Source organism: Varroa destructor, unplaced genomic scaffold (genome assembly GCF_002443255.2).
Source record: "Varroa destructor unplaced genomic scaffold, Vdes_3.0 BEIS01000007.1, whole genome shotgun sequence".
NCBI classification, from domain to species: Eukaryota; Metazoa; Arthropoda; class Arachnida; order Mesostigmata; family Varroidae; genus Varroa; species Varroa destructor.
In genome coordinates, this window is record NW_019211460.1 from 6,906,408 (window position 1) to 6,923,062 (window position 16,655).

General features: G+C 42.1%; 1 protein-coding gene across 15 annotated transcripts in view; it reads right to left on the reverse strand.

Annotated features, from left to right (window-relative positions):
• The window catches only part of LOC111254245 (uncharacterized), a 143,383-nt gene that overhangs the window by 25,762 nt on the left and 100,966 nt on the right, over nt 1-16,655 (reverse strand). For 11 of the 15 annotated variants that reach the window (XM_086976117.1, XM_086976113.1, XM_086976112.1 and 8 more), the window contains 2 exons: nt 5,577-15,428; nt 73-4,860 (listed from right to left, as the gene is read on the reverse strand). The exons of 1 other annotated variant lie outside the window; for it this stretch is intronic. In XM_086976117.1, coding sequence (XP_086832243.1) covers nt 73-4,860; nt 5,577-15,428 — 14,640 coding nt within the window. The remainder of the gene's footprint in view (nt 1-72; nt 4,861-5,576; nt 15,429-16,655) is intronic. 3 more of the 15 variants (XM_086976118.1, XM_086976120.1, XM_086976123.1) reach the window with 3 other exon arrangements.

The following is a 16,655-nucleotide window of genomic DNA, read 5'->3' on the forward strand; positions in this document are numbered from 1 at the left end:
TGTGTGTTCGATACGTAATTTTGATGTCAGAAAAAAAAAAAGCTGTTTTTTTGTCTATACTGCTGCACTTACCCCTATGCTCCTTCACTTCTCGTTTCTTGACCGCCTCAACAATGGAAACATGTTTTTCCTCCGTCAGTTTACTATCACACTCCACAGTAATGGGTCTTTTGTAAGTTTGCTTGACATCAACCTCAAAATATCTTTCGCTCATACAAGTGATATCATGCTTTTCTTCTGCTTTTGGCTTTACAATAGAGACAACGGTAACTTCTTGTTTGTATTGTTCTTTCTGCTCTACTGCTACTGGCCGCTTTTCGGGTCTCTTTTCTTGAAGCAAAGCCACCTCACCAGATTCTTTGACTATAGCCTGGAAAGGCGCTTCAACTGATTCCTCTTCTTCTGGCTGTTCAACTATGATGACTTCCTTTTCGATTGTCTTTTTTAACTTAGGCACGACCTCTATCTCCATGTGTTTAAGGTCCTCCAAAGAAGTGGAGTCGGTATCGATAGGTCTTGAATAGGTCTGTTTGATGTCAAAATCTGGATAGGTTTCGCTTTCAACCAATATTTCGTACTGTTTTTCTGGCCTAAGCTCTCCGATGGAGACAATGGTAATTGATTTTTCCTGAATTTTCTCCTCAATTTTCGGCACGGACGGCCTTTTCTTTGTCCTTGTTGGTTTCTCTTTTCCAGTCAGGTCTACACTTGATGTTTCAGCTACTGTTGCCTCAAACGGAACCTCCTCAGGAACCTCCTCTTGCTGCTTGTCTTTCTCAATTATCTTCTCTTCTACAACGGCTGGTTTACATTTAATCTCAAATTCACTTCGCTTAAAATCCTCCAACAAGGCTGAGTTTGTACTAACAGGCCTTTTATAAATTTGTTCAACTTCCACATCAGGATATGCCTTGCTTTCAGCTGTGATGTCGTGTACTTCTTCGCGTTTTAGCACTTCCAGAGAAATATCGATCACTAACTTTTCTTGGATCTCCTCTTCAACCTTCTGCACAGAGGGCCTCTTCTTTGGCTTTTCTGTTTTTTTCGTCTGGACTAGGTCGACACTTAAGGTTTCAGCGACCGATGTCTCAAATGGAATCTTTTCAGGGACTTCCCCTTTGGGTATATACTCTTCGAAGACCTCCTCTACAATGATTGATTTGCCCTCGGCCTCGAGTTCGCTACGCTCAAGTTCTTCCAATAAAGTCGACTTTACATCAATAGGTCTTAAATAGATTTGTTGGACATCGATATCAAGATAGGTTTTGCTTTGAACAACTATCTCGTACTTCTTTTCAGGCTCAAGCTCCCCAATAGAAACAATAGTTGTTGGTTTTTCCTGAATTAGCTCTTCAGTTTTCTGTACAGAAGGCTTCTTCGTTGGTTTTATCGGTTTCTCCTTTTCTGCTAGATTTACACCTGAAGTTTCGGTAAGTAATGTCTCGAATAGAACTTCCTCAGGGACTTTTTCTTTCGGCTTCTTTTCTTCAGCAGTCTCCTCTACAACACTTTGTTTACTCTCAACTTGAAGTTCGCTACGCTTAAGGTCTTCTGATGTCGTAGAGTCTACATGGATAGGTCTCTTATAAATTTGCTCAACTTCAAAGTCAGGATAACACGCGCTATCTGTGTCAATATCATATTGTTTTGAAACACTTGGCTGACCGATCGACACAATCGTAAAAGGCAGCTCAGTGGTCTCCTCTTTAGTCATAATAGAAGGTCGTTTTTTGGGTCGTGTCGGTATTTCCTTTCGTGCAAGTGTGACCTCGGATCTTTCCTCAACCGTGGGTTCGAATGGTATTTGATCTGGTCCCTCTACAATTAATTTAGTTTCTGCTTCCACTACCTTTTCGACTGTAGCAATCTCTGCTAGGACTTCTTCAACTTTCGTCGTTTCGAGCTCACTTCGCTGTAGTGCAACTGGCGTTGAAGCATGTACGTCAACAGGTCTTTTGTAGACGTGCTCAAGTTCAGGGTACGTTTCGCTTTCCACAAGAATGTCGTACTGCTTTTCTTTTACAAGTTTTCCAGTAGAAACTATAGTCATCGGTGCCTCGAAAATCGTTTCTCCTTCTTTAATCGGGACGGGCATTTTTGGTTTTTCGGTTACTTCTTTGCGATCGGAGAATAATACCATTGCTTCAGACGTTGTCTCTACAGGGATCTTTACGGCAACGAATTCTCTCAGACTCGGAATATCCTCCAAAATTCGTTTGGGAAGGGCCTGAATTTCACTATGCTTAGGCTCCTCATAGGCAACAGCATCAGTTTCGATTGACCGCTTGTAGGTCTGAGAGACAGTGAGATCTGTATACTCGTCACTGGCTACCACAATGTCATAGCTAGTCTTTTCAGAAGGTTTCGATATAGATATTATATCTATCATCTGTTCCGTAGGTTTTTTATCCTTTTCTCTAATCAATGATGGTTTCTTAGGTTTCTGAGGTTTACTAAGAGTGACGTCTGAGGTTTCTATCATTACAGTCTCAAATAGTGTTTCTGCGATAGCTGGCTTATCGTCTCCGCCTTTAACCTCTTTTATGTCAGTTTCAATCACCCGTTTTGCAGGAGCTATAATTTCGCTGTGCTTAAGTTCCTCATGGGTTATAAAGTCAATACGTATAGGCCTTTGATCACTCTGCACTACCTCGAAGTCGGGGTATTCGTGGCTTTTAACTTCCACGGTACGCTCTTTTTCTTCCGTGAGTTTGTCGATCGAGATAATGGCAACTAATTGTTCGACAACTTCTTCTTCACTTTGAACGGATGGCCGCTTCCGCGGCCTCTTCTCTTTATCCTTCTGCATCAGTGTGATAGCAGAAGTTTCAACTTCACATGGTTCAAATCGTTCTTCTTCAGCATAGGCTTCTTCCTGTTTCTCTGGAGAGACCTTTCTTATGGTACCTTTTTTAGGCCGAGCCTCAATTTCGCTTCGATGAAGTCGTTTGAACGATGTTGTGTCGAGTTCAACAGGCCTCTTGTAGGCCTGTTCAACATTAATCTCCGGGAGCTCGCTGCTTTTGACGACTATACTGTACTGATGATCTTCTGTCGGTTTACCCATAGATACAATAGCCACAGGCTGGTCTTGAATTTCATCCGGCTTTGCAAAAGAAGGACGTTTCTTAGGTTTCTTTGGCTCATCCTTTTTAGCCAATACGATCTCGGACGTTGCTGTTGCAGCTGGCTCAAATGGCTTTCTTTCGGGCGCAGCTTCTTCTATTTTCGTCTCCTTGTCTTCTGTAACGAAAGGAGTTTCGCTAGGCCTTCTCGGTAGCGCATCAACCTCAGACCGCTTCAGCGTTTCAGGCGTTACGGAATCGACACTCACCGGCCTTTGGTACGTCTGCTCAACCGTCGAAATCTCCGGATATATTACAGTTTCGATCACGATGATACGGTCAGTATCCTGCGTTGGTTGGCTTAAGCTAATAATCGCTATAGGCTGTTCAGTTATTTTTTCTTCTTCCATTTGGACTAATTGTTTCTTGGTCGGTTCTTCCTTTTTAGCCGGGAAGGTTACGGTTACTTCGGATGCTTCAGTAGCTATCGTTTCAAAAGACATTTCCTCAACTACTTCTTTTGGTATTTCTTTCTTTTCACCCTCCACTTCTTTGACGGTTGTAGTTTTACCACTTGCCTCAATTTCGGTGAATTCCAATTCTTTTTCTTGAATTGCCTCAACCTCGATGGAAGGTACGTACCTCTGTTGTATGTTGATATCCGGAAGCTCGTCGCTTGAGACCGCAATTTTAGGAGTCTTATAATGTGTGTATCTTCCGATAGAAATTCCGACCGGCTGACTAGCTAGAGGTTCTTCTACCTCCATCGGGAGTTCCTGACGTTTCTTTTTTTCCTTCGTCGGTTTCAGTTTTGAAGCGAGCTTTACATCTGACATGATTTCATACTTCCTTTCCGCTGGTACCTTTTCAATTACAATCTCCTCAATTATTACAGGTTCATCAGGTTTTTCTTGTATACGCGGCGACATATCGACTTCAGAGCGCACCAATTCATCGGGAGAAAGAACGCTAACGTCTATGGGTGTCTTGTACGCCTGTTCTATATCGAAATCGGGATATTCGCTACTACCAAGAACAATATCGTGCTGAACTCCGTCAGGGTTTTCAATTGAGACGATAGTCACTAATTGCTCGTCGAGCTGCTCCTCAAAATCAATGGACGGTTTCTTTTTAACTTTCTTTGGTTTATCACCCTCCGTTAAAGCGATATCAGTGTTTTCTATCTCTGTTGCTTCAAACAAAACTTGCTCGCGCACTTCCTCTTGAGGCTTTTCTTCAACAACCTTGGGTGTCCTTTCCAGCCGGGTTTTCAGTTTTTTGGTCATCTCGATGTCAGTTGAATATTGTTTTTCTGTACTACTTGCCTCAACAGACACAGGTCGAACGTATGTTTGCGATACATCGAAGCTGGGGGCCTTTCTGCTTTCAAGAGCGGTGGTAACCTCTTGCCCTTTTGGCGCAATTGCCGAATCGATAAGAATGGGAACTTCCTCAATCGTTTCTTCATCACCCTTTTTCGGTTCGGTTGCCCTTATCAGCTTAGACGGCTTGCCCTTTTCTTTCAGCGTAATATCGGTTGTCTCTGAGAATACCATCTCGGTAGAATCAATACCCTGGTCCATCACTTGCTGTTCCTTTTTAGGTTTGTCTTCTACAAGAATTGGTGCTTCTGGAGCTTGCAAAGGAAGTTCTTCTGGCTTATATTCCTGTGGCAAGAATACTTCTTCCACATATCTTTGCGGCCCAACCTGTTCTTCATGCTCCTCAAGACTGACGTCTTCATGGACGATGTCCTTGAAAACAACCCTTTTCTTCTTAGGCGCCTTCTTCAAGCCTGAAATTTTAAGAAAATACGGATTAAGATATGTATTCTGTAGCTTCAAATAGTGCGACACGTGTAGCCTGTTCGCTGCGAATCACTGCGACAGAAAAAAAGCGGCAAGCAGCTGCTGCGGTCTTTTCAGCATGAAAAGTAAAGCATAGGATATGGTTCGTTGGCTTTGGGCTCCAACTCTTTCGTGGAAGAACTCGACCTCAGTGGTAATTTATTGATGTGACCGTTATCACAATAAAGCTAATTATTTTGTGTATCAACAAACGTCCAGTAGTAAAGGTCAGAATCGCAGTACTTGCTACGATGGACTTTTACCGACAACTATAAGACCCACTGAACTAGAATAACTCGCAATTTGATTTCCACTAGACAAAGTTAAGTATTATTTTAAAGGTATTACATACCCATCATATATACCGTACATTACATTATCTATAACAATCAGTATAAGCGTACTCATCTACATTTTTTCGCCCTTAATACACATCTATACACCGATCGATTTACATTTGTAATTTATTTCATGAGAAACGGTCAATAGTAGTTGCAAAATGACGCACGTTAGAGGAAAATAAGCCCATTTAGTACACGCAATCTTTCAAACCTGAAAGCTGAGCAAGCAGCGGAGTGTATTGCAGCCTGATAAGCCCGCGATAAAGCTGACAAAAAGCAGAAGTCGTAGATAGATACGACATTGATGTGGGCACCTGACCTACCTGTATCTACGGGAGTAGTCTGATTATCAATTTCTTTTGGCGTCTCCCAGGTCTCACCCATGACATCTTGACCGGTTAGCTCAGTGTACATTTTCTGGAGCCCGCGCACACTCAGAAGCTTTTTTATACAGATCTCTGGCGTGTGCACTTCAAACATATGAGGCTTCATGCTGAAAGCAGATGTTTTTGCACTTTCATAGTGCCAGGTTTTATCGATTGTGGTATCCTTAGCATTAGAAATGGAATACACACGCGATTGATCACACAGGGGTTTCAGTCTCGCAGTCATCCAAATGGGAGTCAAGTCATAAACTTGTGGCTCGTGTATACTAGTTACAACTACTTGCTCCTCTTGTTTGTCCACTTTTTCTGGCTTTTGCTTTTTGTGGGGTCGCTCGCTGCGGATGAGCATTGCCAAGGACGTTTCTGCCCGTTCCTCATCTGTTCTTTTGGATTCTGTTATGGTACGGATTTTGATGTATTGCTTGACCTCAAAGCCTAATCGATCACTGCTACTAACGGTAATACTGTGTTCCACTTTTGGTTTACTTAGCTTACCGCTGTCGAGAATGATCTCGACGTCCTCAACAATACCCTCGGTTTTTTCGAAAGTCTTCTCTTTAGGTTGCTTGGCTGAACTTTTTGATTCGAGAATGACGACTCCTTCGCTAATTTCTCTTGGTTCGAAAGGTCGCTCCTCAAGTGCTCGATCTAGTGGTATCTTATGCTTTTTCTTTGCCTTTCTCTCGCTATCCTCATCAGAGCCTTCCTCTTCAGGAACCTCGACGGTCTTGAGAGTTTTCACCTCCTTAGTAGATTCATTCGGAAGCGTTGTAGACTCTACGACAGCCTCGACTAAGAACTTCTTTTGTTCTGGTTTCTTAGATACCACTATTGCACATTCCCTGACTTCGAGTTCTTCAATACCAGGTTTCACAAACAAATTTTTTTCAATGGTGTCATCAAACGATTTAGGTGTGCTAGCCCTCACTGCTTTTTCGATTTTTTTAGGCTTAGTTTCCATCTCAAGAACAGTTTCAGCGCGCTCGTCTCTAATACATGCGGTAACTATTGGAGTCATCAGCTTTTGGTAAACATCAAAGTCGGGGTATTCGGTACTCTCGATTGTTATGTCACAACTGCTTGTTGGTTCTTCGTGTTTGGAAGTATTTAAAATAATTTTCGCATGTTCAATTATGTCTTCTCTTCGCTCTAGAGCCTTTTTCTTCGGTTTCCTGCTAGTAGATCCAGACTTCAGTGTCACATCCTGTGTAATGATATGATCCATTTTGAGAGGCACCTCCTTAGTAACTGTAGCTTCAACACTGTCAGAAAATATTTTAGTTCCTTTCTCGGGCTGTTCCAGATCATCCGTTACGGTTTTGACTACTTGGCCTGTTGTAGATTTTTCAGAGGCCTTGTCTATATCAGGCTTTTTATGTACCTCAACCATGAATTTTTCAATGTTGGGTTGTTCTTTACCGGCGTATTTAGTGTCCTTCATCCTGTCAGTGTTTGTTGCTTGTTCACTAGCCTTAGGTTGCTTCATTTTAAGCTTTTTCCTTTCTGATGTTTTACCTTTGATAGCCATTTCAATCGTAGTTTCAATATGGCTTGAAGTGTTATCTTTCGACTCGACTGCGATCGGCATTTTTGGTAGTGGTTGAACCTCAAGCGTAGGGTACTTACTGCTGTCAAGAACCATTTCGTGAGTTGTCTTAGGTTTCTCAAGCTTACTTATCTCTATGATGGTTTGCATATCTTGTAGGATCTCATTTTCAAGCTTGAAAGCCTTTTTCTTAGTCTTTCCTTTAGGTACGTGTCTCGTAAATTCGATATCCCGAACGCTCGTCATTGTTGTTTCAAATGGAAGATCTTCAAGAAGATCCTGTTTAACTTCTTCAGGCAGCCTTGTTTTCTCGGTCTTTGGTTTTTGATCGTCAATAGTTTGGTGCTCTTCGAATTCTTTAGGTGTCTCCACGCTGTACATTTCAATGGTAGGACCCTCAACGACTGATTCGATAACCTCAATATCCTTTACTGCAATCACTTCCTTTTCGGATGCCTCTTTAACCTCACCCTTTGTTTGAGGCTTCTTTTTCTTGGTATGCGTTTCTACACTTTTTTTAGGCACGAGAACGGTCTCAAACGCGGTCTGCGCCCGGTCATCTGTCATTCCCTTAGATTCTAACACAATCGGTTGTTTAATTATCTGATTGGTTTCTAGCTCTGGATAGCCAGTGCTATCGACCACAATTTTCTGTTCTGGTTTTTTGTCACTCAACCATTCATATTCCATTGTAACGTGGATCTTCTCGGGAGATTCTTGTTTCTTTTTAAGCTTTTTGGATTTTTCAGTCTCAAGAATTATCTCCGCCGTAGTTTCAACTGCTAGTTTTAGAGGGTGCTCTTCCGAGGCCGGCTGTTTAGACTGCTGTTTCGGAGCTTCTTTCGGCTTCTCTTCAATAAATTTAAGAATATAACCCTCTTCAGGTTGCTCAGTCATCAACCTTTCCTCAATTGCATCATCTGGATACGTTACAACCTTAGTAATAGATTTTGTTACTGAATCCTTTTTAATCGGGTGTTTAACAATTTGTTCCCTGGTCCCAACTAATCTTCTTGGGGTTGTTTCTATCTCAAGAAGCTCTCTCCTCTGAGTCGCTATGGTCTCTGTTTGGGTCTCAATAGGTCTTAGTATGGTCTGTTCAACTTCGAACTCAATTGGGTATACAGTGCTTTCGACAACAATGTCGTATTTCGTTTCTGTAATTTCCTGCTCCTTTATATCGAACGTTATCACGGGTCTTTTCGAAGTCACAACAAACTCCTCTAAAGCGGGCTTCTTTGGTTTCCTCTTTAGTGGCTTACCTGCTAATGTTATGGGAGTTGTGTGTGTTTCAGTAGTCTCAAATGGCTCGAGATCTGTTGTTTCTATTACGGACATTTTTTCATCTTTTGGAACAGTATCTGATACTTTGCCGGGTGTTTCTTCGAATTCGACTATTTGAACTGACGCGTGCTTTCTCTCTTTTGAAAGCATTTCGATGACTGTTTCGACGCGTCTAGTCGTTGTGTCTTGCGAACTGATCTCCACTGGCAGCTTAAATCTTTGTTCAAGATTGGGATAGCTTGCGCTTTCAACGACTACATCATGGGTTTGTTTTTGTTTGTCTACTGTCCCAACCTCTGTGATCACTTCAATATCTCGTAAGGTCTCGATATATTCAACATATTTCTCTTTTCTAGAAGCCTTCTTTTCCGATGAGCGCGTCTTGAGTACTAAATGGCCCAATGAAATTTTACGTACATCAAATGGAAGGTTTTCAAGTTCTTGATCTTTATTCTCCGTTAGTTGTTCTTTCAGTTTCGTAGGCTGCTCTTCAGTATCTTCTATCTTAGATGTAACCATTTGTTCGTTCAGCTTATAGTCGAAAAGCACGGGCTCTTCTACGACCTCTATAATCTCTTCAATCGCAGTTTTTCTCGATGGCTTGTTCGGTTTCGTGGGCTTCGGCGTCTCCTCAAAGACTTCATATGATTGTGTAATTATATCACCCTGCCTTATACGAACTGTAGTTATTTCATCCGTACTTCCATCCGGACGTTGAACGATTATGGTTTCCTCTTCTGTTACTGGCTTTTTGTTGTCCCTTTCTGGTCTGCCATCTTTAAGCTGTGTTAACACCTTCTCAGTAGCTTCTTCATAAATCACTTCGTGGGGAACAGTTTCGGTCACTTCGACGACACCTTCGATTTCTTCCACATCTTGGATCAGGGAACGAGGAGTCTTCCTTCTTGTACCGTTTGGCTCAGATTTTCGAGGAATGAGCTCTTCTATAGTTGTTTCGAGAGTTCCATCAGATTTCTGTCTCGTCTTTGTTATTACCGTAGCGGTACGACCATCAGGAACGTATATTTCCTCGATACTCTCTTCGATGACTTCATGCGTCGGTTCCCTAATGGTGTATGTATGCGGAATCGTGAGGTAGACAGTGATGGTACGTTCAACGATCTCACCTTCGTTGGTAACAATGCTAGCCTTGCGCCTTGTCTTCTTGACTTTCTTATCCATCGTGATACTCGTCTCTTCAATCACATCGCCAGGATGGGCCTCCGACAAATCATATGTGTGCGCAGGAAGATCAACTGTTTTAACTTTCTGGGTGATTACGCCCCCTTTGGTGACAGTCGTTTTTGTTGTGCGTTTTTTCGGTTTACCTTTTGCGTCGAAATAAATCATGGATGACTCGTGTGAAGTATCTCGTTTTACTGAAATGGCCTCGATTTGGATAGGTTTGACTATTTCAAGTTCTGGGTATCCTATTGAAGTAAAACTAATATCCTGCATTGATGTTTTCGGCTCTAAACGAATGATTTCAGTAGTAATTTCACGTTTCTCAGCGCTATCTACCGTATCCCTAATAAACGATCGCCTTTGAGCTTTATGCTTACTAATCTTAGCTACATTGAGCTCGATCGTTTGCTCTACGATCTGATCGTAAGATGGCGTTTCTAAAGGTGCAACACTTTCCATGAGAGTTACAACATTTCGTTCATATGAACCATCTTTCTTTTTCTTCTTTTTCTCAACAGTGGTCACTTTCTTATTGGGTAGATTAACGATTGTAGTACACTCCTCCACCACGTCGGAAACAGGTCTACCATACATATCTTTATTGACGGGGGTACCTTCTACAACACACATCTCCGGATGATGGATTCTTTCAGGTGTGATTAGAGAGAAATATTCTACTTTCGGTTTGAATTCCCATGTTTCGGTAGTTTCATGACAGACATTTCCATCCGGACTCTTCACTTGCTTAGTGGCTTTTTGCACAGTCAACTTACCAGTGTCAAATGTAACTTCTTCGGTTCGCTCAATAGGTTCAGGCAATTCGTAAATCTGTGAGACAGTTTCCCATTCGTCTACTGTTTCGATAGTGCTTTCCACGGTCCGTTCTATACTTCCGTCAGGCATTTTAATTTTTTTAATAGTTCTTTTTCTCGGTTTTCCAGCGTTATCGATAGTAAGAAGTACTCGGTCTTCTGTCACATTCGATGTTCGTCTTCCTTGCCAGTCGGTCTTAACGGGAATTGTTTGCAGTACCTCTAGGTCTGGATAGCCGAGAGCCTCGAGTGTAACTTCATGCTCTGACGGTCTTGGCCTTAGTACTGTCACTTCAATCAGAGACAACTGCTCTGGAATGTGTCTCCATTTAGGCTTCTTTCTGATAACCTTTTTCTCAGTAATATCGGCAACTTCAAGTGTGATTTCGCTTTCTGATACGGTAATGAACTGGTCCTCTGGAGCGCGATCTGTATATATGCGGGTAAGTTCGCGGCGTGGTTTTAGACGCTTTGTCAAGAATTCGAGAACACCTGGAATAATCTCCTCTTCTTCCGTGGTTTGCCGTTTAACGTCTTGCGGCATTTCTGCGCTCCCTGGTAGAAGTTCTTCCATTGCCGCCGATTCTTCCTTGACTTCCATTTCCTCGACAATTTTTTTAACGGTTCCGTCAGGTTGCTTAGTTTTCTTAGTGACAGTTTTAATTTTAACATCTTTACCGCGTTTCTTCATCCTTCGTACCTCGAGAATTTGTTCAGTTACTTCACGATCCATGATTTCGATGGGTATGTGGGGTCTCACTTCAAAATCCGGAAGGCCTATTGATGTTAAAGCCACGTCGCGGAACTCGGGCTTGGGCTGATAAATTGATATCTCAGTTATAATTTCCTTCGGACCCTCGTCTTCTGCAGTAACTGTTTTGATCAGTTTCTTTTTATCCACACGGCCGGTCTCGAGCACTATACTCGACTGTTCGATCAGAGATGCCATTTCTTTTGCAAGCGGTGCTTTGTCAATGACCTCTTCCTCAACCGCAATTTTTTTGCGATCATCTAGATATACTTCCGTCTTTTTAATTTCCTCGTCGTCTATATCTTCGATGGTATAATGAATTAATTCCTTTATCGAATCGGGCATCTCGGTGACTCCAGAATCAATACTGCATTCCGTTTCGATCTTATTCATCTCTACAGAAATGACAGTACCTTCTGGCAAAACTTCCCTTTCCTTCGGCTGATCTTCCGTAGGCATATCTGTGGCGGGTTTAGTAACCGTTACTTGTTCTATAATTCCATCAGGCTGGCGAGTCTTTTTGGTTACCTTTTTGAGTTTTGGGCAGTCGATTGGCTTAACATATTCAACTTTCTCCTCAGTAATTGGCTTGGTTTGACCTCCCAGAGGCACGCTCATCTCAAGTTCAGGAAGGTCTACTTTCGTGGGAGTTACTAATCTAAAGTACTTTGGATGTGGCTTGAATTTAATCGTCTCTACAGTGTAAGCGGGAATATCTGCTATTTTAGAACTAGTTATTACTTCTTTCATAATCTCCGCACCGTCAAGTACGGTTTTCTCGGTGACTATGCTTTCTGGTCGTGCTTCACCAGCTCTGCTGGGCCTCAAATCACCCTCCTGTGGCTTTTTAAGTTCCATTTCGGTAACCGTTTCAACTGTTCCATTAGGTTGACGAACCTTTTTAATTTTTATTGTTTTCTTAATATCGTGTGTAATTTCCACAATAGTGGTTTCATTAAAAACAGGCATTTGTTGGCCGCTTGAATCCGTTTCTATTGGCAGAAGCTGACGAACTTCAATAGCGGGGTATCCTATTGATTCCGTATCGATGGTAACATGTTCATCTTCTTTGGTTTTCTTTGGAGTGAAAATGATGGTTTCAAGTTCGGTTTGTTCTGGCTCCTTTTTGTCATCCTTGCTCACAGACTTCTTTTTCTTAGTTATTTTTCCAGGTTCGAATTCGATAGTAGTTTCGGTGATCTCTTCGCTTGGGGCAGTTGTGTCGCTGAGAACGTAATGTTCTGGGAAGACTTCTGAAATCTCGCCAGTTTGCTCAATACTTCCGTCAGGCTTCCTAACTTTTTTGCTCTTCTTTGTCGTCACTTTTCCTCGAGAATCTTTAATGGTCTCCGCAGTAACTTCGGTAGTTTGTTTCGGCTGATTTCTTGCGTCTATTTCAACTGGTCGTTTGTCCAGAAATTCGAATTCAGGTATCCCAAAACTAGTTACATCCACAAAACGCTCCGTATTTGTCGGTTTTAGAATTGAACTAACGGTTTCAACAATTTCGATTTCTCCCTCTTTATGAAAATCACACGTTTTCTCTTTTTGACGCTGAATGTGAACGCCTTCAAGTGCAATTGATTCTTCAGTTGTCTCCATAAAGGCTTCCTTTTGGGAGACGTCAAATGTAAATGGCACAAACTCTAAGATATCGGGTCGCACCTCAAGAATTTCGATTGTGCGTTCGACACTTCCATCGGGTTTCTTTTCCTTCCTGATTTTGGTCGTTTTCTTACGGCCCATTTTGCTATCAGTAGTTGTAGATGATATTTTTATAGGAGCATTTTCAACGTCTTTGGAAGTCATCTCAGGGTATCCGATCGACTCGGCTGTGATTTCAGGCATTTTGTCATCCACCTTGAGGCAAGTGGTATCCGTGGTTAACTTTTCTACTATATTGCCTTGTCGCTTCTCTCGCGTAAGATTTTCCTTATATACTGTTGCTCCGTGGAGGTCAATTTTCTGTTCAGTGATTTTAGTCACATCTGTCTCAGGAGTGACCTCGAACTCATGGATCGGATAAGTTTCCTCTTCAACAATGAAGAGCACGGATCCATCGGGTTTTCGGATACGCTCAATCTTGTTTTCACGCTTGATCTGGTTGTTTACCTTTTGCTTTTCGACGACCGTCTCGTGGGTCTCCTTTCTGGGAACCTTTCCAGTTTTAGGGAAATTTGTTAACACTGCTTGCAGCGAGGGGTAGTCAAAGAGTTCTACGGGTGTCAACACATATGCCGTTCGCGGTGTGTATTCAATCATTTCGACGGTCTTGTCGATAACATTAAGTGATGGTCTTTTTATCGTTTTTCGCCTTTTAGTAATCGTTCCTGAAGGCACCTCCTCGATGGTTTCGGATAACTCGCAGGGAGTAACCTCAGCATCTTCAGGAAGCGTCACCACGAGCTTTTCGATCACTATCTCGTTGCCACGTTCATCAGTCCCTTTCGGCTGTTTAGTAATCCTCTTTATTGTGCGTTTGCCCTTCTTCTCGATTATCTCTGTTGCCTTATCGGGAAGCTCTTCAACTGTTATCCTTGCCAGCTGTCCTACGTCCGCTTTGGGATAACCTAACGAGGTCAATGTAACGGGCCTTTCAGGCTCCTTCGAATGTACGACTACAGTCTCGACAACATGTTCAATCACGTTCTCTCTTGATAAATTCATTTTCTTTTTGGTCTTCTTAATTTTACCACGAGTTAGTAATTGAATTTCCTCGGTGCTAGTTGAGTCAAGGTCTGGTCGATCAATCTTGTGTAAAGCTGTTGTTGCAACAACCTTTTCTATTGTACCATCCACTTTATGAGTTTTCTTTGTTTTCTTTTTGGTTAGCCTCTCGGGCGAGGCAATTGTTTCTTCTGTCACTTCGCATATGTCTTCAAGGGGCCTACCTGTTAGATCATATTTTTCGGGAAGAACTTCTATGAACTGCATTTCCTCTATCCCGATCTGATCGAGCCGGATATTATAATATTTGGGTTTCGGTGTGAACACGGTCGTTTCAACGAGTTCCTCGGATACTGCATTTGACGGTTGCCTTTTCTCGACAGTCCTTGTGATCGTACCAACGTCCAGAACTTTAGTCTCCTGTTCTATTGTATCAATTGGCAAAGACGCATCGTCAAACACCTGCATGTGCTGTTCGACAACTCCATCAGGTCGCCTTTTCTTCGATGTAACTTTCTTTTTAGGATGTCCTTTACTATTCATTGAGATGAGCGTTGTTTCTTCGAAAATGTCTTCCGGTCTGCCTCGCGAGTCGAGGCCGATAGGTAACTTCTGTTGCAATTCGAGTTCAGGGAAACCAACGGACGCCACAGAAATGCTGGGAGAGTCCGGTTTAAATACTGTGCTTTCAACCATTATTTCTGCTTCAATAGTTTTATCATCCAACAAATGCTTCCTCACTAATCTCTCTTTGCTCACTTTAGCAACATTCAGGGTTATTGTTTCAGTTTGTTTCTCAAACTCCTCCTCTGTCGGCATTTGGCTGATTGTCTCGGTACTAGTGATGGTTTTCTTCACTCTTCCATCTGGTTTTCTGGTACCCTCTTCAACAACTTTACCTTTCCTGGAAGGCGACTCAATGATTGTAACTGTCTGCTCACTTGGTGTCTCGACCTGCTGCAAGCCCCTGATTCTTGGTATTTCCTCTGGAAGTTCCACGATTAAGCCTTTAATGCTGTGTAGCTGAGGTGAAGGTGAAAACTCAGTAATTTTACATGCATCGATCGTTTCTTTGCTTGGAGTTTGAATGGTCCTAATCGCTTTACGCACTTGCAGGGTACCCGCGTCAAAGGTCTCTGTTGTATCGGTTACCTGATCTGGTGTCCAGGTAATATTAAACTCCTGAGGTTTGATTTCCATTTGTGAGAGCCTTTCAATATTGAACTCTACCACCTTTTTAGTAGTTCCATCTTTCAATGTTCTCACTTTTCTGGTCTTTTTGGTCTCTGTTTTATCTTTATCCATAGTTATTTCTATAATCTGTTGCTCAATTGTGGAACGCCTCCTACCGCGAGAGTCAATCACAAACTCGATCGGAAGCACTTGCTTGACTTCCAATTCAGGATACCCAAGAGACGTAGCCGTAACTTCAGGATACTCTGGTTTCTTTTTAAGGGTTATTACATCAATCGTCATGTTCGGCGTCGTTTTATCCGTCACTCTTTTCTTCATGATGACCGCTGTTTCCACGTCGATTGTTTCCTCTGAAATAGAATCAAATTTAGCTGTGGAAATGAGGTTTGTAAAGTGAATATTATCCGGGCTAGCACCTGCGTGTTGGCTTTCGATGGTTCGAAAAGCATATTCCTCATAAGGGATACTACGAACGAATACTATCTGTTCAACTATTCCTGAAGGTCGACGGATTGTTTTTATTTTCCGCTCTTTTGGTTTACGGGCTCTGTCAATAAATGTCTGTGTGGTTTCGCGCTCTAAAGTACCTGAAAACATCACTGTAACATCGCTCGGCGTAGATATGTTTATATCCGAGTAGCCTAATGACATAACCTCAATAGGAATTGGTTCAGTAATTAGTCTTTTCGAGTTTGGAGTAAATATCAGAACCTCAGGACCTTCCTTATATTCATCTAGAAGTTGATGAACTTTTGGCATCATCTTCCTTTTCAGAACCGTGCCACTTTGCAAGATTATAGTGTTCTCAGTGATCGGTTTAAACCAACTAAGGATATCGGGTTTTCTATGCGCGTCCTGTACGGTACTCTCGGTAATTGTTATCTTCTCAATGCTACTGTCAACCCTTTTAATCGTTTTTGACCTTGTGCTTTTCACAGGTTTTGTGTCATCACTGTCAATGAGCTTCTCTTCAACTTGAACAAGAATAGGTTGTGGATTGGAATCCAAAGGAATTTCACAGAACAGTTCCAGCGGAACTTCGTCGGTTACACGCCTCGGTGAGAACTGAACTTCCTCAATCGTAATTGTAGATGGAGCTATGTCAGACGGTTTTATCGACGTTTTCTTTCTAATAATGCGCGCCTCTTGTGGTACACTGAACTCAGGTAAAGGTCTCATGGTTACTGTGTAGTATGTATGTAAAGGGATGGCCTTCTCGGTTACAGATTGCTCGACTACTCCAGATGGCATTGTTTTGGTTTTAATAGTTCTCTTAATGGGTATCCCTTCCTTACTAATAAATATCTCAGTAGTGTAAATTTCGATTTCGCTGGCCGGAGACGCACTCGAGTCAACAACGATTGGATAAAGCACATTAAGTTCTGGATATCCTATAGAATTATATTCTATGTTTAATCTTGATGGCTGTTTCTTAGGAACAAGTTTGGTAACTTCAATGGTTACTTCTTCAAGCTTCGATGTAGTTTTGTCTAGTTTGGCCGCTTTCAGCTTTTTCTTTATAACTGTGGCTGTTTTGAGATCAGTATGCTGCTCGGAAACCAAAGTAAAACCAAGTG